Source organism: Mustelus asterias, chromosome 5 (genome assembly GCF_964213995.1).
Source record: "Mustelus asterias chromosome 5, sMusAst1.hap1.1, whole genome shotgun sequence".
NCBI classification, from domain to species: domain Eukaryota; kingdom Metazoa; phylum Chordata; class Chondrichthyes; order Carcharhiniformes; family Triakidae; genus Mustelus; species Mustelus asterias.
The window spans coordinates 78,758,348-78,779,190 of NC_135805.1; the positions used below are offsets into that span (position 1 = coordinate 78,758,348).

Here is a 20,843-nt window from a genome sequence, read left to right on the forward strand (position 1 = left end):
AACAGAAAGATAGTTTATGTAGACAAAGAAGGATGTAAGAAGATTATCAAACAGTCAAATAATTATTTATAAATCTCCAAACATCAGAAATGTTCCCACCAGTGCAAAGACTTAACATTAACAGTGTGATTAGATTGAATAGCAGATTGTACAAAGCATATTTCCCTGTCTTCCAAATCAAGTGTTCTGGGTCAAATTCATTGGTTTTTGGTACAAGGTACTGATAGTAACTATTCCGAAAATAAATTAATTGTTGAAGAATCGGAGTTCAATATTTTCCAGGTCAGGATAAGTTTTAGTGATTTACGAAACCAGGGGTAAAAGAAAGCATAAAGCATTGGGTTGAAAGCAGAATTAAAATACCCAAACCATACAAATGTGTCAAAGATAATTGGTAAAGTGGAAAAATTTATAATTGGATCGATAACAGTAGTGATAAAGAAAGGAATCCAACAAGTCAAAAAGATACCCATGACTATCCCTAATGTTTTTGCAGCCTTGTTTTCTTTACTTCTTGAGATTCTGCTTTTATTTTCTTCTGTAGAACTAGTTTCCTTGTTTGTATTCCCAATTACTCTAGCATGTTTACTTGCCACAAAAAATATTTTGATATAAATACTCAGCATTATAGCACCTGGAATAAAAAATGAAATTGTTGGAGCCAATACTCCCCACAGTTTATTAAAGAGAAGAACACAACTACCTACACAAGAACTGGAAGCAATTAAATCCTCAATGCCCACCAGATTAATCTCAGAGAAGACTACACCAAATGCAAATAGGGCAGGAATCACCCAGCTAACTGTGACAAAAATGGTAATTACAGGAGGAGTGATTTTTGTCAGGTAGAGTAAAGGGTCACACACAGCACAACAGCGGTCAATTGCAATAAAGCACAAATGAAAAATAGATGTCGTACTCATCATCATATCTAAGCTTGAGTGAATTTTGCAAAATGTACTCCCAAAATACCAGCATGTTTCAATGGATCTCACCATGCTGTACGGCATGACAAGGAAGCCCACGAGAAAATCTGCAATAGCCAAGGAAAGTACAAGGTAGTTTGTTGGTGTCTGGAGCTGCCTGAAGTATGAGATTGAAATGATCACTATTGAGTTTCCAAAGACTGTGACAAGTATTGACATCATCAAAAAAACGTACAGCGTCGCCTGAGTTCCCGTTGACCTGACAGCTTTGGGGCAGGATTCGTTAACATATTCAAAGCAGTATTGCAGGTTTTCCAGAATCGCACCAGAAGTTGAATTTGTCATCGCTTTAGTTTCTGAAAAAATGTATGAAACACTTCTATTAATTTATCTTTGGCAGATTCTTAGTGCTGTTTTCTGGAGGTCCTAGAGAAAAAAAGTTTTGCTGTTTAGTACAGATGTTTTCAGAAATTGATTCAGTTAGAAAAATATACTTTGACGTTGAAATATTTAAAACTTTAATATTCGTAATTGCTCTAAATTCTATCGGTATTTTGTACATTATATTGGCCGTTTAAATGATTTCCTATGAGATCAGATGTATGGAACTTTGTGTTATTGGAACTGCCCAAAATCTATTTTTGAATAAAATTACATGACAGTGCAAGTTTCTTCCTTCTCCAAATACACGCACATGCTAACTTGTGTTGGGTTCTGATATTTTTAACTTATGCCTTAAAAACTGGCCATCTTAAAACTAAGCTGAAATGATAAGCATCCAGATGTTATCTGAGTAAAGGACATCACAGCCAACATTCTGTCTGTGGGCCAATTCTTTACCCCACACTTTCAGTACAGGTCAATAAAATCTTACAAATTACAACACAGGAGTCAGTACTGTCTCTTTCAAAGAACAAACTAGCTAGTTGCAATCCATGCAATATTTTCTCCTTCGAGTATACATCCAATTCCTTTTTGAATGCTAATACTGAATCTGTACCAATTTATCGGGCAGTGAATTTGAAATCCTAACCACAAATCGAGTAAACCTTTTTCCCAATGTTGCTTTTGCTCCTTTGCCAATTGCCTTAAATTTGCATCCTTTGGTTATTGATCCTTCACCCTTTGGAATCAATTACTCTATCTAAACCTTATCGAATCATTTCTGAGCCTTCTGAGCTAGCAGGATAGCAATCTCAGTTTCTCTAATCTATCCACATAACTATAATCTATAAAGGTAAAATACTGTGGATGTTGGAATCTGAAAAATGAACAGAAAATGTTGGAAAATCTCAGCAGGTCTGACAGCATCTGTGGATTTTTGTACCTTTCCAAAGCCTTCATGTCTTTCCTAAAGCCTAGTGCCTGGAATTGGACTCAACTTTTTACCTCAATGAATTAAATAATATTTGGAAATAGCAAATGTATCTGTTTTTCTACTGCCCAACTTAGGAATACCAATTCATTGTTTAGTTGGTATGAGATAAATCACCATTAGGGCAATATTTTGAAAACAAATTATGCCAAAAATAATATTATAGCAGAATTGTAAGAACATAAGAATTAGGCGCAGGAGTAGGCCCTCTGGCCCCTCGAGCCTGCTCTGCCATTCAATAAGATCATAGCTGATCTTTTTGTGGACTCATACCCGCCCACTCACCATGCCCTTAATTCCTTTACTCTTCAAAAATCTATCTATCTTTGCTTTAAAAACATTTAACACGGTAGTCTCAATTGCTTCACTGGGCAGGGAGTTCCACAGATTCACAACCCTTTGGGTGAAGAAGTTCCTCCTCAATTCAGTCCTCAATCTGCTGCCCCTTATTTTGAGGCTATGGCCCCTAGTTCTAGTGAATCGTTTATGAAAGTATTGTGGAAGTGAGTTATGCTCAGTGGCTTTGTTTTTCAAAGAAACAACTTGCTCAGAAAGTGCAAGAGTAATTGCAGGATGGCCTACAAATGAAGATGGGGAGAAATCAGGAATCCATTTGATTGAAAATACACATGAGGGCAATTTTTTACATTTACTGTTTGGGTGGTAAATTATCAGAGGGAAGGGATCAGCTATCTGATTTTCATATTTGTTGGGTAGCTTCTGTCCTGAGCGGATAACTAATTTCACAAGCAAATAAACAGAAGTTTAAAAAAAACTTTTTGGGCTTCTTGTGGTCGTAACCATTCTTCCTGTTCACTTCACCTGACCTGAAACCCATCCCATTTTGGGCAACTGATTAAAATAGTAGTCGGGCCCTGACGATATATCTGTTTATTTTAGAAAAAAGTACCTTGCTGGTTTCCAGCCAGTGTGCTTCCCACTGCTTGGAAGAGCAAATTAAAGCTGAAGACCACAAGAAGTGTGCGGTGCATCATCGGGCAATTAAACTATCAGCTAATATTCTAACTGTCCCACTGCTCAATTTTCACTGAGCAAAAAGGGGCTCAATTCACCTGCAATCTGTGAAACAAAGCTGCTTAATGATTTGTGCCTGCTTTTTCTTTTTCAACTCCCACAGTTGCGTGGACCTGCAGAGTTTCACTGGCTGTCTTGTCTGGAGACAATACACATCTTTTCTCCCACAGTTGCGTGGACCTGCAGAGTTTCACTGGCTGTCTTGTCTGGAGACAATACACATCTTTTTAGCCTGTCTTGATGCTCTCTCCACTCACATTGTTTCGTTTCTTAAAGACTTGATTAGTTGTAAGTATTCGCATTCCAACCATTATTCATGTAAATTGAGTCTGTGTCTTTATAAGCTCTGTTTGTGAACAGAATTCCCACTCACCTGAAGAAGGGGCTTAGAGCTCCGAAAGCTTGTGTGGCTTTTGCTACCAAATAAACCTGTTGGACTTTAACCTGGTGTTGTTAAACTTCTTACTGTGTTTACCCCAGTCCAACGCCGGCATCTCCACATCCTTGCTTTTTCTTGTCAAGCGTTTCTCAAAGATTGGAAATGTACAGATCACAGTACATGATAGACATGATAGGCACCTAATTCAGACCACATAGGTTCCTATTGTTACACCAAAGCTGTCATACAAGTAGATGTTGGTCAGGGCATAATCCTAAATGGAATTGCTCAGCCTGGCTAGCACTGTTATACTCAAAAGGCTACCTAAGGCACACTACAAACCTATAATGGTGTAAGTACATACTTGTACATGCTAGTACTGAGGAAACTCAGACACTTGATGACAATGCATGGTGCGTTCTCCAAGGCGGCCTTCACGACACACGACAGCGCAGAGTCGCTGAGCAGAAACTGATAGCCAAGTTCCGCACACATGAGGACGGCCTAAACCGGGATGTTGGATTTATGTCACATTATCAGTAACCCCCACAGCTCGCCCCTGGTCTTGCATAATCTCACCAGCTGTTCTGTCTGGAGACAATACACATCTCTTTAACCTGTGTTTAATGTTCCCTCCAACCACATTATCTGTACCTTTTAAGACCTGGCTGGCTGTAGAGATTTGCATTCTAATTAGTATTCTGTAACTTGATTTCTGTGTCTGTGCACTGTTGGAGAACAGAGACCACTCCATCTGACGAAGGAGCATCAAGCTCCGAAAGCTTATGGTGTTTGCTACCAAATAAACCTGTTGGACTTTAACCTGGTGTTGTGAGACTTCTTACTGTGCTTACCCCAGTCCAACGCCGGCATCTCCACATCTTGACTTAGCTACACAGACTTTGAACACACTGTTCCCAAAATCAAAAATATATACTTGACATTCATAAGTTCATAAGATATCGGAGCATAATTAGGCCATTCGGCCCATTGGGTCTGCTCCGCCATTCGATCATGGCTGATATGATCCTCATCCCCATTTTCCTGCCTTCTCCCCATAACCCTTCAACCCATTACCAATTAGAAATCTATCTAACTCCTCAAATTTACTTACTGTCCCAGCATCCACCGCACTTTGGGGTAGCTAATTCCACAGATTCACCAACCCTTTGGGAGAAGTAGTTTCTCCTCAACTGTGTTTTAAGTTTGCCACCTCTTATCCTAAGACTATGACCTCTCACCCTAGACTCTGACCTCTTGTTCCATTATATTTAAAAAATGCTGTGCCTTAAGAACTCAAGACACAACTCTTCTTTCACTAGGGGAATTTCACAGTAACTTCATTGCAGTGTTAATGTAAGCCTTACTTGTGATTAATAAATAAACTTTAACTTTAACTAGAAATTACTGCAATAAATCTGCATTACATTTTTACCACAAGCCAAAGTCTTCCCTGAAGAAGCTCCTCTCTGGACAGCAATAGTTTCCCTTGTTGCTTGTTGTCAGCATTCCTCCCAGATTTGTGGTTGCCTATGATACTGTGCTGATTTGCAAATAGCAACAGATAAAACACAACTTAATTCTCCTCATTAAAACAATAATCTGCAAACAATTGAGTTAAAGAGTTCTTGCAGTCTGAAGCTCTCACAGTCAATTTTAAAGGTATTAGTGCTGGGAGGTGTATTGCATATTTACATATGAAAGCTGTGGCCAATGAAGCATTTTGCTGTAAATTACTCCCATATTTATCCTGCTAATGAGTCCTTAATATTCAAGAGATTTTTTCTGCCTGCTTTTGTTACGGATACCAATACTAATTATAGTAGTTACACGTGAACTGTTGTGCCATTTCCCTTGACTTCTAAACTTGGTTACATCAATCAAGAGTAGAATGAATTAGAATATTTGACTCATAATTCATCATTTTTACAATTATGCAGTGCGTGAATTCTGGCTATGCATTAATCTCTAGGAGCCTATAATTCTGGAGTTTGATCATTTGATTTTTACCACATATATTTTGAAAGAAAACAATGCTACGTTGATCATTTAAGGCACAATATTGTATGCGCGTAATGTGTATTAGAAGGAAGTACTTGCACTGAAACATTAACAGGATCCGTAAGTCAGTGTGGAAGTGATATTGTCACCATGTTCATGCTCACTGTGCCGTCTTTCTAAGTATTGATTTTATAAATGTAACTATGCCTTTTATTGTGAAGGAGATTTTTTATGATCTATATTACAGACGTTTCTATTTCCCAACATAACTCATAAATAGCATAATAAATATTTATAATTATGTTTATAAGTTTATGTTTATAAGTCTATGTGCATAGACAAATGGATAAATCTGCCTACTGGCAATGCATTGGAATAATTTGCCTGATGAAGGGGTGACGCTCCGAAAGCTTGTGCTACCAAATAAACCTGTTGGACTTTAACCTGGTGTTGTGAGACTTCTTACTGCACCTATCCCAGTCCAACGCTGGCATTTCCACGTCCTGTCATGTGTAGGTTAGGGGGATTGGTGGGGTAAGTGCATGGGGTTAAGGGAATGTGGCCTGGGTAAGATGCTCTTCTGAGAGTTGGTGCAAACTCCATGGGCCAAATGGCCTCCTTCTGCACTGTAAGGATTCTATGAATATTATTATATAGTTATTCGTAATTTGGTCTGTTTTCCAGGAAATGTTGCATTTAAGTTGAATGCATGTAGGATACTCCCAGTGGGGATCCTTTCCCAACAGCAAGCTCTGTTTAAAATTCTGGGTTATATTCCAACTAATTAAAATGACTGATTGACTCTGTCTGATTTTCTGACATTTAAATGGAATGGCTGGGAGGGTGTCTGATGCACACTGTTGGCGAGCAAGTGCTCTCTGCCAGAAATACATATTGAAATGTAATTCAATAATACAGCGTTTAAATTTCTCCGTTTGAAGATTACTAGTGGTGTGAAAACATTTAACATGCTTGGGAGCATTTTATCTGTAGAAAACTTAAACAGAGGTTCTAATTTTAAAAATCCATTCCAAAGACAAAGGCGCAGATATTTGTTCCCAGGTCGGGTACGGAGAGATCAGAGAATTCCTGGGAGGTGGGCAAGCTGGATTGGAATTTGGACCTCCACCACCATGAGTGAGGAGACTGCTGGATGCGGAGGTGGGGCTGGGGGGAAGGTCTGCCATTGCGCTCCTGCACTGAGTTGAATTACATTTTTAAAAAACAGCTCTCCAGCTCCCATCGCCCCTCAGTCCCCACACACTTCCCATGCCACACCCATGCCAACCTCTGCCACCTCATGCCCCCAGCCACACTCCATGGCCCTTCATACCTCTTCTGCCAATGCATGCCCCTCTATCCACCTCCCAGGGCCTTCCTTAACCCCAATGCCCCAACATCCCCATAGCCCTTTATAGCCCTATGCCAACACAGTGCCAACTCATGCCAATCTATGCCCCATTTGACCTTACTTTGCTCATGTCAACTCACCTACTGTCCTTTGACAGTTTCTTGACAGTGTTAAAATTCCTTGGCTGCTTTGACTACTTTGACAGTTCTTTGACAGCTTGACAGTTCCAGTGAGTTTATGCACTTTGTACGCACAGTCATGTTTAGGGCGGCACGGTAGCACAGTGGTTAGTACTGCTGCCTCACAGCGCCAGGGATCCGGGTTCAATTCCAGCCTCAAGTCACTGTCTGTGTGGAGTTTGCACATTCTCCCCATGTCTGCGTGGGTTTCCTCCGGGTGCTCCAGTTTCCTCCTACAGTCCAAAGACGTGCAGGTTAGGTGGATTGGCCATGCTAAATTGACCCTGGTATCAGGGGGATTAGCAGGGGAAATATGTGGGGTTATGGGGATAGGGCCTTGGTGGGATTGTGGTCGGTGCAGACTTGATGGGCTGATTGGCCTCCTTCTGCACTGTAGGGATTCTATGATTTCTATGATGTTTACTCTTAACAATCCCAAAGGGTGTTCTAACCCCTCCCAAAATGTATCTTACAGCTCCCAAAAGTGCCTTGGGGCCATATCCAAAAGGGTACCTTACCTCTCCAAAGGGATACCCTGTCTCTCCAACTGAATTCACCAAGTTCAGACCTCCTTTCACCTGGACTAATCTGCACACTCTGGGTTTCACATTCCTAGCCTAACAAAATCTCACTTCACTGGGGACTATTGGTGATTTAAATGGCCAGCTGCCTCAGTCAACCATGCATGCATGAACTCTGGCTCAACTCCACCCTATCCTACATGAAAATAGAACATGCTGTGTTCCAGGACTTAGGATTTCTAGCCATTTCCAGGATTTTCACCACCATCATGATGATTTAGCTAGTTTAAAGTGGCAATAAAACTGCATGAAAGTTATAAAAAACACTTTGTGTGCAATGTCATCCATTGACCCTTTCTGGATTAATGGGGTAGGAGGGTTGGTGAGGGAGGGTGTTAGCTAAAGAGTTTGAATTTCTGCAAATGTCCTCCCTATAGCCTGCTGCATCTTCAACCAGGACATCTGTCGGAACCCTGAATAAACTAATAGACAACCTTTCTCTGAAACTTCCGTTAAAGTGCAACAGACAATTGGAAGGAACCCAACAGGAAATCAAAGCAAACTGCTGAATATCTCCATTAAAGTGGCAGATGGAGGAATTCCAGCATACAAACATATTAAGTGTTAATACAGTAACCTTCATGAATCATAATTTCAAGGCTATACCTTCATTTCCATGTAATCAACTTTTGCTCAGTACTCAATAAACCTGTAATGAACATGTTAAAATTGTTACCATTTACTATGAGTATCCTCATCATTAAACTGTGGAGTGTTTTTCCATTTACATCAATAGAAGTTCTTGCTATAGGTTAAAAGAATCCACAAACGTTTTTTACTAAAAAATGATAAATATGAATAATTACAAAATATTGCTTATATTTTGGATGTATTATACATTACTAGTTGAACTTCCCTCTAGTGGTTCACAATGTCCCTGCATTCCTCATTGATAATTCTGCCATATAAAAATTAACTAGAATCTACTTTTATCTATTTGATACATGCAAACATGCTTAAAGACAAAGTTCTGACAGCAAAATGTGACATATAATGCAATTAATCTGAAAACAGCACTCATATTTTCTAGATTTCCTAAGAAAAATGTGACGGATGTGAGCTTTTTATAATGCTGCAATTGAACAGTTCAGTGTTACATTACTTTATATCAATGTTATTTTTGATTCTTAAAGCAACTGAATTCAGAAGTAACTTTGATCAATAAACTTATTAAACTATGTTCCTATTGTTTATCCTGTTGAAGGGAAAGTAATCATGGGGCAACATCATTAGATTACAGAGCTCAATTCTAAGGGAGTGACAATCTGACCTGGTTAAAAAAAATGAATTTAAGTCTTTTTAAACACCGTTGTGCCAGTAATTGGTCATTGTGCCTGGATGAATGCAAGACATCTCTACAAAGCAGCATTTTATGCCTGCAATAAGCTTCGACAGCTGAACCAAGCAGAAGTCCAATGTTGCCAAACATCTTAACTTACTTAATCACCATAATGAAGAAAGAACTCACATTCAAATGGTGTATTTCACAATGTCAGGACACCAAAGCATTTTATTTCTAATTTGGTAATTTTAAAGTGAGGTCACTGTTGTTACATTGCAATTCCACAACATAATTAGATCACGGCTGATTTTATCTTACCCCACTTACCATTGGTTCCATGCTACTGAACAAAAATATGCCATACTCAATCTTGAAAATTTCATTTGAGCCAACATCAACACTCTTTTGTGAGGACATATTTCTAGATTTCCACCGTGCTTTGCACAAAAGTGCTTCCTGATTCTACTCTTAAATAACTGAGCTCTAATTGTAAGATTAGTCCCATTTATTCTGAATTCCTTGGCCCACTCACCAAGAACCACCTCTCCATCAGCCTAAACACTGAGCTTTCCCCACCACACCCCCCCTGATGGCAGAGACCTCAAGGATACCTCACATGATGTTGATTTGCACAATGAAAGGTTCTGACACCTGCCTTAGGTGGACACTCTGTCCTTGGGGCTGGTGGGGTGCACGGTGGCAGAGGGTGAACGAGGATGAATGGGAAGATTGCAGCAGCCACTGTGATGGCAGAAACTGGGTAGTAAGTCATTCTCCACCAGTTTTGGGGCTCTATGCCTTGACTAGTTGGGAGGCCTGTCAACAAGATCCAAACTGCACAGAAGAGAAACTCCGCCACCAGAAGCCAAACTAGTTTAAAGAGGAGCCAGTGATTTGCAGAACAAAGAATCAAGAAGACTGAGAAAATTCAATTCCTTGCTGACCTACATGAGACACGAGCCCTTGTTGAAGGCAATCAAAGAGATCTATGGACAATCAAAACATGGACCAACACTGATAAGGTCCAAAGATGGGAAGGTACTCTCAAAGGCATGGGCAGTATGAACATCCTCTACATAGAGCATTTTGTAGAGCTACTCATTCAGGACTTCATGGTGGATATATACCTGCTGGAAAACCTCCCACAAGTGAGCTAGCTAGACAATGATCCAACACCTGATGAAGCAATAACTGCTGTCAAGCAGATGAAAAACTGCAAAGATTCTGCTCTTGACAAGCTGACAGTAGGAATACTGAAATATGAAGGAGACATGCTGGACTCTCAGATGCATGCCTCATTTGTGAAGCTTGAACAGAATGAAGAAATTACAAGTGACCTGAGAGAAGCTGCTTTTTATGCAGAGTTGTACATGAGTTCGCATAGGCAAGTCTCAATTTGTAAAGGGAGGGGGATGGCCTAACGGGCATAGTGGTATTATCATTGGACTTGCAGTAATCCAGGGACCCAGGCTAATGATATGGGGGCATAGGTTTAAATTCCACTATGGCAGCTGGTGGAAGTTAAATTCAATGAATAAATATGGAATTATAATAGTGACTCTCAGTAATAGTGACATGATTATTATAAGTGCCCAACTGATTCATCACTGTCCTTTAAAACCTTTCCTTTACATGTTTATTGGAGTCAAAGATTGGGGCATAAACATTGATGATAGTGGTATGCTAGTTACAGTTGAGCTGTAGGTCAAGTGTCAAGATTTACACAATTGGAGAGTTCTGGCAGTGCATCCAAGTTCTTATTGCAGATGAAAAAACCTACTCTCTGCATGTATCACTTCAGTGAAAGACAGATTAGGGTCACTGAAAATTCATCTAGACATTTTACTTAGAAAAAGTAACTTTTAGATATCTAATGACACTCACTGTGAACAGAGAATGCATTCATCAACCATATTTAGGATTAAATTAAAATTATTTATATTGCACTCCACCCTCTTTTAGCGTGATTGTTTTTCAACTATTTCATAAAAAATGCATTAAATTTGTTTGCAGCCTTGTGGTGCAATGATTGATTATTCTCACTGTGACCTATGTCATGATCTGGTGACAGTAGCAGGAGCATGCTAATATTTATGTTAGTCTTATTTGCAGGCTCCCTATTAAAATGCTATAACTCTTAAATTTAAAAATGTCAAAAATATATATTAGCAGACTAAGCCAAACACATTTACAATATCTCTGATGAAGATAATGAGCAGAAACTCCTCACATTGGTTCAAAGGCAACCTTCAGTTTGCAGAACTCTTTGAAACCTTGAGGGTTTTGAATCCCAACAGAGCTGTTTACTGATATAACACATTTTGCCATTATTCTGACGACCCATTTGTTTATAACTAGGATGCCCATGAGAATTTGAATACAAATCTAAATGAGAAACGAGGGCCAAGTGTTGATAAGAGCTCTATGTTTGCATAGCACTTTGCTATAAATATCACAATACATTCATTGGGCGATGGTGTTTACATAGTTATTTTGGAGCCCTGCTCAGAGTGGATTGTTCAAGTAATAAGTAATTTACAACCTATTAGCGTCAGGCGGCAAGTGAAGCATGTTATTTAATGTTTTGTTTACCTGTACAGTTTATGTTGAAGTGATCTGTGAAGTGGTGTGAAGTTTCCACAAACACAAGCAGGTACCCAACGTTTCTTTTCCATCGATAGAATATTAGGACACTATTGCTTCTCGGCCTTTTGGCTGAGATCAAGCATTGGGTCAAGCCCAAGATGGGGTGCAATGCCTTATCTTGTCAGCATGGATCTTGTTTGTCTTTCTTGAGGAGACCATGGGCCAGATTTTACCATCGCGTTGCGCCCATTTTTGGGCGTGAAAACTTGGTAAAGTCGGGTGTGAGGCGAGTAGCGTGATCCTCGCCCGCCTCTGTGCCGGTTCCCCCTTTACCAAGGCCTGAAAATGGACGCGATCGGGACCGTGCCCAAAACAGGCACAACGGCCAGTTAAATGCATTTGCATGCATTTAAATTGACTTAATGGGCTGCATGCCCAACTTTACCAGCACTTCCCCCTTTACCACCACGTTCGCCCATCCGGAATTGGCATGAAACAGACATGTTCCATATAAATCCCATTCGGGCGCTCCATCAGTGAGGGTTAGTGAGGAAGTAAGTGCTGAGCGTCCGACGGCTCTCTGCTTGAGATCGGTGGGGGGTGGGGGGGGGGGGGGCGGGGGGGAAGGTGGGTCCGATGGCTCTCTGCCTGTGATCAGTGGGGGGGAGGGGGGTTCTGCTGCCACTCTGCCTGTGATCAGTTGGGGGGAAGGGGGATCTGTGCTACTCTGTAATAAAAGCAAATTACTGCGGATGCTGGAATCTGAAACCAAAAGAGAAAATGCTGGAAAGTCTCAGCAGGTCTGACAGCATCTGCAAGGAGGGAGAAGAGCTGATGTTTCGAGTCCAGATGACCCTTTGTCAAAGCAGACAGCTTTGACAAAGGATCATCTGGACTCGAAATGTCAGCTCTTCTCCCTCCTTGCAGATGCTACCAGATCTGCTGAGATTTTCCAGCATTTTCTCTTTTGGTTTCCATTGCTATTCTGCCTGAGATTGATGGGGGGAAGGGGGTGATGCACATCAATTGGACACGAGGCTCGCAGCTTCAGTAAAAGAAGGCTTTTATTAACTAACAATGAAGCTATCAGAACTTTAACACACTATCCCAGACTGAAGGGGTCCCGTCCCCGAGCAGGGACTCTTATACCTCTCCCAGGAGGCGGAGCCCGACTGGAATGTGCCACAACAGTAACAAACACAGGTGTAACAATCCCACCCTAACCCAACAGCAACATTAGTACAATCCCACAGTAACCTATATACATTCCTGTAGTACTGGCCAGCCCTGGCTCAGTACTATCCAGTGGGAACCAACGATGGTTCACCACATTCACCCCTCCTTTGAGAACAAAGGCCGGCGGGGTACGAAAACAGAATAAAATGTCAGCAGATTATAAGTTCAGACGGTCTGGAGGACCGCACCGTCGTTGTGACCTCCTCAATACTGGCGGTGACACCGGAGTAGGCACTTGCGATGGCGTTCTCCCCAAAATGGCGTCCAGCTGTTCTTCCACGGACTCACAGGCCGGTTGACCCTGATGAGACGGTAGTGCAGGGGATCCTGACACGTCCTGCAGTGGCGACCATCTTCGGGGCTCAGGCAAGCTGTGCATTGGAGTAAAACTGTTAAGCAATGGTCCCGATGCTGCCTGCGCTATGTCCGGGGAAGAAATAAGGGATAATGGATTCGTCACTGGGGGTATGGGAGCGACAGGAGTTGCTACGTCCCCTGCAGGTGCCGGTCTCGGATCGAGACCGTGTCCTCTCGCCCGTCAGGATATGCCACATAGGCATACTGAGGGTTGCCGTGGAGGAGGTGGACCTGTTCGACCAAGGGGTCGGACTTGCGGGCCCTTACATGTCGCCGCAGGAGGACGGGTCCTGGGTACGTCAACCAGGCTGGTAAAGATATCCCCGAGGAAGACTTCCGAGGGAATGAGAACATCCTCTCGTGGGGAGTAGCATTGGTTGCCGTACACAGGAGGGAGCGAATAGAGTGAAGCGCATCAGGGAGGACCTCCTGCCAACGGGAGACTGGAAGACCTTTGGATTTTAGCGCCAATAGGACAGCCTTCCAGACTGTAGCATTCTCTCGTTCCACCTGTCCATTACCCCTAGGGTTGTAACTCGTGGTCCTACTAGAGGCAATCCCGTATGAGAGCAGGAATTGCCTCAAGGCATCGCTCATGAACGACGAGCCCCTGTCGCTATGGATATAGCTGGGGTACCCGAACAGGGTAAAAAGATCACGGAATGCCTTGATCACCGTGGCAGCTGATGTGTCCGAGCAGGGGACAACAAACGGGAGCTGGGAGTACTCATCGATTATGTTCAGAAAGTACACATTCCGATCTGTTGAGGGAAGGGGCCCTTAAAATCAACACTCAGCCTCTTGAAGGGGCGAGTGGCCTTGACCAAATGTGCCCGATCAGGTCGGTAAAAGTGCGGTTTGCATTCCGCGCAAATCCGACAGCTCCTTGTTACCGACCTGACGTCCTCCACCGAGTAAGGCAGGTTGCGGGCTTTGACAAAGTGGTAGAGCCCAGTGACCCCAGGATGGCACAGATCATTATGGAGGGCGTTCAAGCGATCCTCCTGAATACTAGCGCATGTTCCGTGCGAGAGGGCATCCGAGGGCTCATTGAGTTTCCCTGGACGATACATGATATCGTAGTTATAGGTGGAGAGTTCAATTCTCCACCGCAAGATCTTGTCATTCTCGATCTTGCCCCTCTGCGTGTTGTTGAACATGAACGCCACGGACCGCTGGTCCGTGATCAGGGTGAACCGCTTTCCCGCCAGGTAATGGCGCCAGTGTCTGACGGCCTCCACAATGGCCTGGGCCTCCTTCTCCACCGCTGAATGCCGAATTTCGGGGCCTTGGAGGGTGCGGGAAAAAAACGCGACGGGCCTGCCCGCCTGGTTAAGTGTGGCGGCCAGAGCGAAATCAGATGCATCGCTTTCCACCTGAAAAGGGATGGATTCGTCTACCGTGTGCATCGTGGCTTTCGCGATGTCGTCTTTCAATTTCTTGAAGGCCAATTGGGCCTCTGGCGTGAATGGAAAAGTCGTGGACTTAATAAGCGGACGGGCTTTGTCTGCGTAGTTGGGGACCCACTGCGCATAATAGGAGAAGAAGCCTAGGCATCTTCTCAGTGCTTTTGCGCTAGCGGGCAAGGGTAGTTCAGCAAGGGGGCGCATACGGTCTGGATCAGGGCCAATGACCCCGTTTTCCACCACGTATCCCAGGATGGCTAACCGGCGCGTACGGAATACACACTTCTCCCTGTTGTAGGTCAAGTTCAGGCGAGATGCAGTGCGTCAGAAGTTATGGAGGTTTGTGTCATGGTCCTGCTGATCATGGCCGCAGATGGTGACGTTATCCAGGTACGGGAAGGTAGCCCGCAGCCTGTTCTGGTCCACCATTCGGTCCATAGCACGCTGGAAGACCGAGACCCCATTGGTGACACCAAATGGAACCCTAAGAAAATGATACAAACGACCATCCGCCTCAAAGGCCGTGTACTGTCGGTCCTCTGGGCGAATGGGTCGGTAAAAGTGCGGTTTGCATTCCGCGCAAATCCGACAGCTCCTTGTTACCGACCTGACGTCCTCCACCGAGTAAGGCAGGTTGCGGGCTTTGACAAAGTGGTAGAGCCGAGTGACCCCAGGATGGCACAGATCATTATGGAGGGCGTTCAAGCGATCCTCCTGAATACTAGCGCATGTTCCGTGCGAGAGGGCATCCGAGGGCTCATTGAGTTTCCCTGGACGATACATGATATCGTAGTTATAGGTCTATGGTGGAGAACACCCGGTACTGCGCAATCTGATTGACCATATCAGATATGCGCGGGAGAGGATACGCATCCAGCTGCGTATATCGGTTAATGGTCTGACTGTAATCAATGACCATCCGGGGTTTGTTCCCGCTCTTGACCACCACAACCTGTGCTCTCCATGGACTAACACTGGGCTGTATGATCCCTTCTTTGAGGAGTCGCTGAACCTCAGATCTGATGAAGATCCGATCCTCAGTGCTGTAACGCCTACTTTTAGTAGCGATGGGCTTGCAGCCTGGTACCAGATTCTGAAATAAAGAGGGTGTGGTGATCTTTAACGTAGAAAGATTGCAGGCGGGGCGTGTTGGGCAATTTGGAGACTGCAGCTGTTCTCCCACTGCCAGCGAAGGGAGTGGCCCACCGTACTGTAGGATCACACTCCTCAAGTGGACCATGAAGTTTAGTCCAAGAAGAATTGGTGCGCAAAGATACGGCAACACAAGGAGCTTGAAACGCTCGTAAATTGTGCCTTGTACTTTCAAGGTTACCACACAACTCCCTAGCACGGCGACAGACCGGGACCTTGATGCCATAGACATTGTCTGTTTGGCAGGTTGAATCTGGAGTCCACACCTCTTCACAGTGCCAGGGTGGATAAAGCTCTCAGTGCTCCCGCTGTCAAACAGACAATAAAGCACATGATTGTTTACCTGGATATCCATCATTGAACGATCAAGCCTGTGAGGCTTAGCCTGGTCCAGGATGATCGACGCCACCGTTGGTCCATGAACGCCACTGCAGGCAGCTGAAGTCGATGCTGAGGACCCCTGCTGGTCGCTCGTGGTCATCGTCGACCAACATGGCCGCCCCCATGAATCGCACATGGGTGAGGGCGCCAAACTCAGTGACCCCTGGTGGTCATACTCCTCCGACTCCGTCGACCGCAATGGCATCGTCCTGGACTCGCACGTGGACGAACCCCGCGAGGACTTCGACGACTATGGTGATTATCCCAGCTCCGAAGAGTGACACCTCAGAATAAAAGTAAGCAGCTTTCATTGGCTGGCAGAACAACCCAAGGCCGTTACTCAGCATTCCATCAGCACAAGGCTGATGCCCAAATCCCAAAGATAAACCAAAATACCGTGGATGCTGGAGGTCTGAAATCAAAACAGAATATGCTGGGAAATTTGGCAGACCTGGCAGCATGAAGAGTCATAATGGACTTGAAACACGGAATATTGAGCCCATGCTTGCCGTCCGCGAGATTGCCAGTGGGGACTCAAGATGTGGACAGCTGAGTTTCTGGATTAATAGTCTAATGATAATATCACTAGGCCATCGCCTCCCCAAGGAGGGGAAGGGGGGTTGTGCTGGAATCAACACAGCCAGGCAAATGGGATGTTGGCCTATATCGCCAGGGGGATAGAATATAAAAGCAGAGATGTCTTGCTGCATCTGTACAGGGCATTGGTGAGGCCGCAGCTGGAATACTGTGTGCAGTTTTGGTCCCCTTATTTGCGGAAGGATATATTGGCCTTGGAGGGAGTGCAGAGAAGGTTCACCAGGTTGATACCAGAGATGAGGGGTGTTGATTATGAGGAGAGACTGAGCAGATTGGGTTTGTATTTGTTGGAATTTAGAAGGCTGAGGGGGGATCTTATAGAGACCTATAAGATAATGAAGGGGCTGGATGGGATAGAGATGGAGAGATTCTTTCCACTTAGAAAGGAAACTAGAACTAGAGGGCACAGCCTCAAAATAAAGGGGGGTCAGTTTAGGACAGAGTTGAGGAGGAACTTCTTCTCTCAGAGGGTGGTGAATCTCTGGAATTCTCTGCCCACTGAAGTGGTGGAGGCTCCCTCGTTGAATATGTTTAAATCACGGATAGATGGATTCCTGATCGGTAAGGGAATTAGGGGTTATAGGGATCAGGCGGGTAAGTGGAACTGATCCACTTCAGATCAGCCATGATCTTATTGAATGGCGGGGCAGGCTCGAGGGGCTAGATGGCCTACTCCTGCTCCTATTTCTTATGTTCTTATGTTCTTATGTTAACTCTGTTTCTCATAGCAGGCATGCCCAGGTGCAGGGTGTCATCGACAGCACCCATGTGGTTCTGTGCTCCCCATGGCAGCATGAGCACCGTTTGTGAACCGCAAAGGATAACACTCCCTCAATGTCCAGATTGTCTGTGACCACACCATGCGCATCATACAGGTTTGTGCCCATTTCCTGGGGACTGTCTATGATAGTTGCACCTTGGGACACCTTCAGATCCTAGTGGTTTTTGAGGGAGAGGTGTAGCTGCATGGATGGCTCCTTGGGGACAAAGGGTACCGCCTCAGGAGGTGGCTGGTTATGCCAGTGGACAGACCACATACACCCGCTGAGGCTCACTGCAGTGATGCTCAGGCAACAAAGCAGCTTGGGCCTGTGATCTCCAGAGGGCGAGAGGATGGCCCAGGCTGGTTGACTGAGTGACCTGCCAGGGAAGCAAGATGGCAGTACTGCGTCACAGGGGCAGACTGATGTGAGAAAGTTAACTCAATTGAGGTTTGCAACATGGCTGCATGTGTTAAGGGTTCTCACTTTTGTCTCTTGCCGCCACCTCACCCCCTGCACTGGTGTGGCCCTGCTTCTCACTGGCCAGCTCAAGGACTCTCTCCTCTAAGGGCAATAGGTGTTTCAGCTCAGGTATGACTTTAGCTAGCTGTGCCCGCCCACACCACTTGTGCCTGAGTTTGTCCTGCACTGAGACAGATGGGGAGAGTGTAAGTGGGATTCCTGCCAGATCATATGGTGATGAAGTCTGGAATGCCATGGGAGGTGAGTGGGAGTGGGAATGTGAGGAGCAGAATAGCTACCGCAGGGACCATGGAGGAGTGGTGGGGATGGGGCGGAGATGGGGCGGGGGGTGGGGGGGAGCAGGGTGCGAGTTGTGGAAAGAGGACGGCATGACAATGGTGGTGGCTGGGGAAGAGATCACTATGGAGGTGTGGTGGATGTATTAAGGAGTGCAACGGGAGACCTTAGGGTGGCACGGTGACACAGTGGCACAGTGGTTAACACTGCTGCTCCACAGCGCCAGGAACCCAGGTTCAATTCCCGGCTTGGGTCACTGTGTGGAGTTTGCACGTTCTCCTCGTGTCTGCATGGGTTTCCTCCGAGTGCTCCAGTTTCCTCTCACAGTCCAAAGATGTGCGGTTAGGTGGATTGGCCATGCTAAATTGCCCATTAGTGTTGGGGGGGCTAGCTAGGGTAAATGCATGGGGGTATGGGGATAGGATGGGTGTGATTGTCATTGGTGCAGACGTGATGGGCCGAATGGCCTCCTTCTGCACTGTAGGATACTATGATTCTATGACCTGAAAAGGCAGACTTACCCTGGTTGTAAAAAGAAGATTATTCATCTTCTTTCAGCACTGTAGCCCTATCCTCTCATGGACTCACTCAATATCATGGCCACTGCCTCCCAGGCTGGGTGATGATCTTGCTTGCTGGACGTCTGCCTGGTCACGGGTAGAGAATGTCATGCCTCTGCTCCACACCATCCAGGAGTTTGTTGAGGACTCCCTCCATGAAATGTGGCATTGTCTTCCTGGCAGCCAATCCCCCCTAATGGACTCGGGACAAGTGCTGGGGAGGCATTTAAGCGGAGCGCTCCACTGATTGCAGAGATTACATTTTCCCAGGGTGAGTGAATCAGAGTCAAGCCGCCATGTGCAAGCTGTGAATCTTGTGGAAAAGTGTTGAGGCTGAATATATGGCGAGTATTCCCATCAGAGCCGACGCGACCCTCCCTGATTTACTTACAGGAAAAAAGTATTGTGAAATTCTGCCCACAACATTCTTGTGCAAAACCATCTTTGATCCAATATTTCAACATACTCAATGATAGATTGCATCAAAATTCAACTTCCTGTCTTTATAATTTAGTAACGTCTGCTGTGTAAACACAAGAAAGTAAAACCAAAGTTGCTTAAATATATTATTTTTCAATTATCATATTTGAAAATTGAGTTAAAATATCGTGATGTATAATTAAATTGTTGTTGCTGGTTAAGTAAGTAAACCACTTCTGCCCTCCAGTGGCTTCATTCAGCATTCAGGCTCAAAGTTCACAAGAGAACTCATGCAATGAGGAAGGTCAACTTTATTGATGATTCAATCTACAAATAATAAAATCATGAGTTAGATATAAGACATTAATTTAGGAGTGAATTACACCTGGATCTCATGTCTGTGTGATGTTCTATGATTATATCACAGGTGAGGTAAATGAAGCATAAACCAAAATAAATTTACTCTCAAACTTATCTACAAACTTAAAGGCAATTAGACTTTGTTATTGTACCATGAAGAAATCATAGTATTCTGCTTTCATAAGGGATTATTCAATAAAGGTAATAACCAAACAGAGGACTATAATGGTTTTCAAATTGCGGTGTTTACTTAAGTCACTTATTTTATTAATAATATCGGACAAACGTTAATTCCCCTTGGTGCAAAAGTAAGGAAAAAGAGACAACAGCTGCTGGTCTGTATCTCCTTCCCTTTTATTGCTCCAGGATTTCCAAGGCTTTTGAGGTGGGAAGGGGTAGTTAGGTCTCTGAAGACGGTGTAGCAGTTTATGAGGTAGAAGGGGGTATTCCTACTATAATGACTTCAATCAGGCCATTGAGGTTGGCCTATTGGAATATGAACTCCCCGATTAAGGAGTTCCCCTCCTTTTAGTGAGCTGCCCCTTTTGAGTTGTCCCTAAGTTAATCTGATTTTGTTAATTTAGTTGGGGAAAAAAATAGTTCCCCGATTAAGGAGTCAATTGATGGGCCAATCAGGGAGTCTTTTCCTTGTATTTAACTGGGAGTGTCAGTTCCTCTGGTACTCCTAAGGGTAGACTGCTGACTGATAGTATTCTGTGTACTGCTGTTGGAATTGTAAATAGAGGGATTTTGGTGACGGGACCTCTGCCTCTGCAGTTTTATTACACCTACCTCATTTTCCTGTTATTGAATGCCCCAGTGAAAAAAACACTGTGTTTGACTTTGGCCTCTGCTGATTAGAGGGTCTCTATAGGTATTGGACAGGCGGAAGGTAAAATGACTGTTTAATTATTCCACTCCTTACACAATGCTCACAGCCAACCTGGCCTTCTGACCATAAATTTGATTCACCTAAGAGATCTGCAGCTGTACTCAAGTTTTCATTACCTCTTCCTGGTACTAGTTTCTGTGTGAGTTTCCTCCGGTTGCTCCTGTTTCCTCCCACAATCCGAAAAATGTGCTGGTTAGGTGGATTGGCCATGTTAAATTTTCCCTCAGTGTACCCAACCAGGCGCTGGAGTGTGGCGACTAAGGGATT

At 44.2% G+C, this 20,843-nt stretch overlaps 1 protein-coding gene across 1 annotated transcript; it reads right to left on the reverse strand.

Annotated features, from left to right (window-relative positions):
- Positions 1-230: 230 nt before the first annotated feature.
- Positions 231-1,271, reverse strand: LOC144494130 (trace amine-associated receptor 4-like). The gene has a single exon (XM_078213725.1). The coding sequence runs from the start codon at positions 1,269-1,271 to the stop codon at positions 231-233; it is 1,041 nt and encodes a 346-aa protein (XP_078069851.1).
- Positions 1,272-20,843: the final 19,572 nt, after the last annotated feature.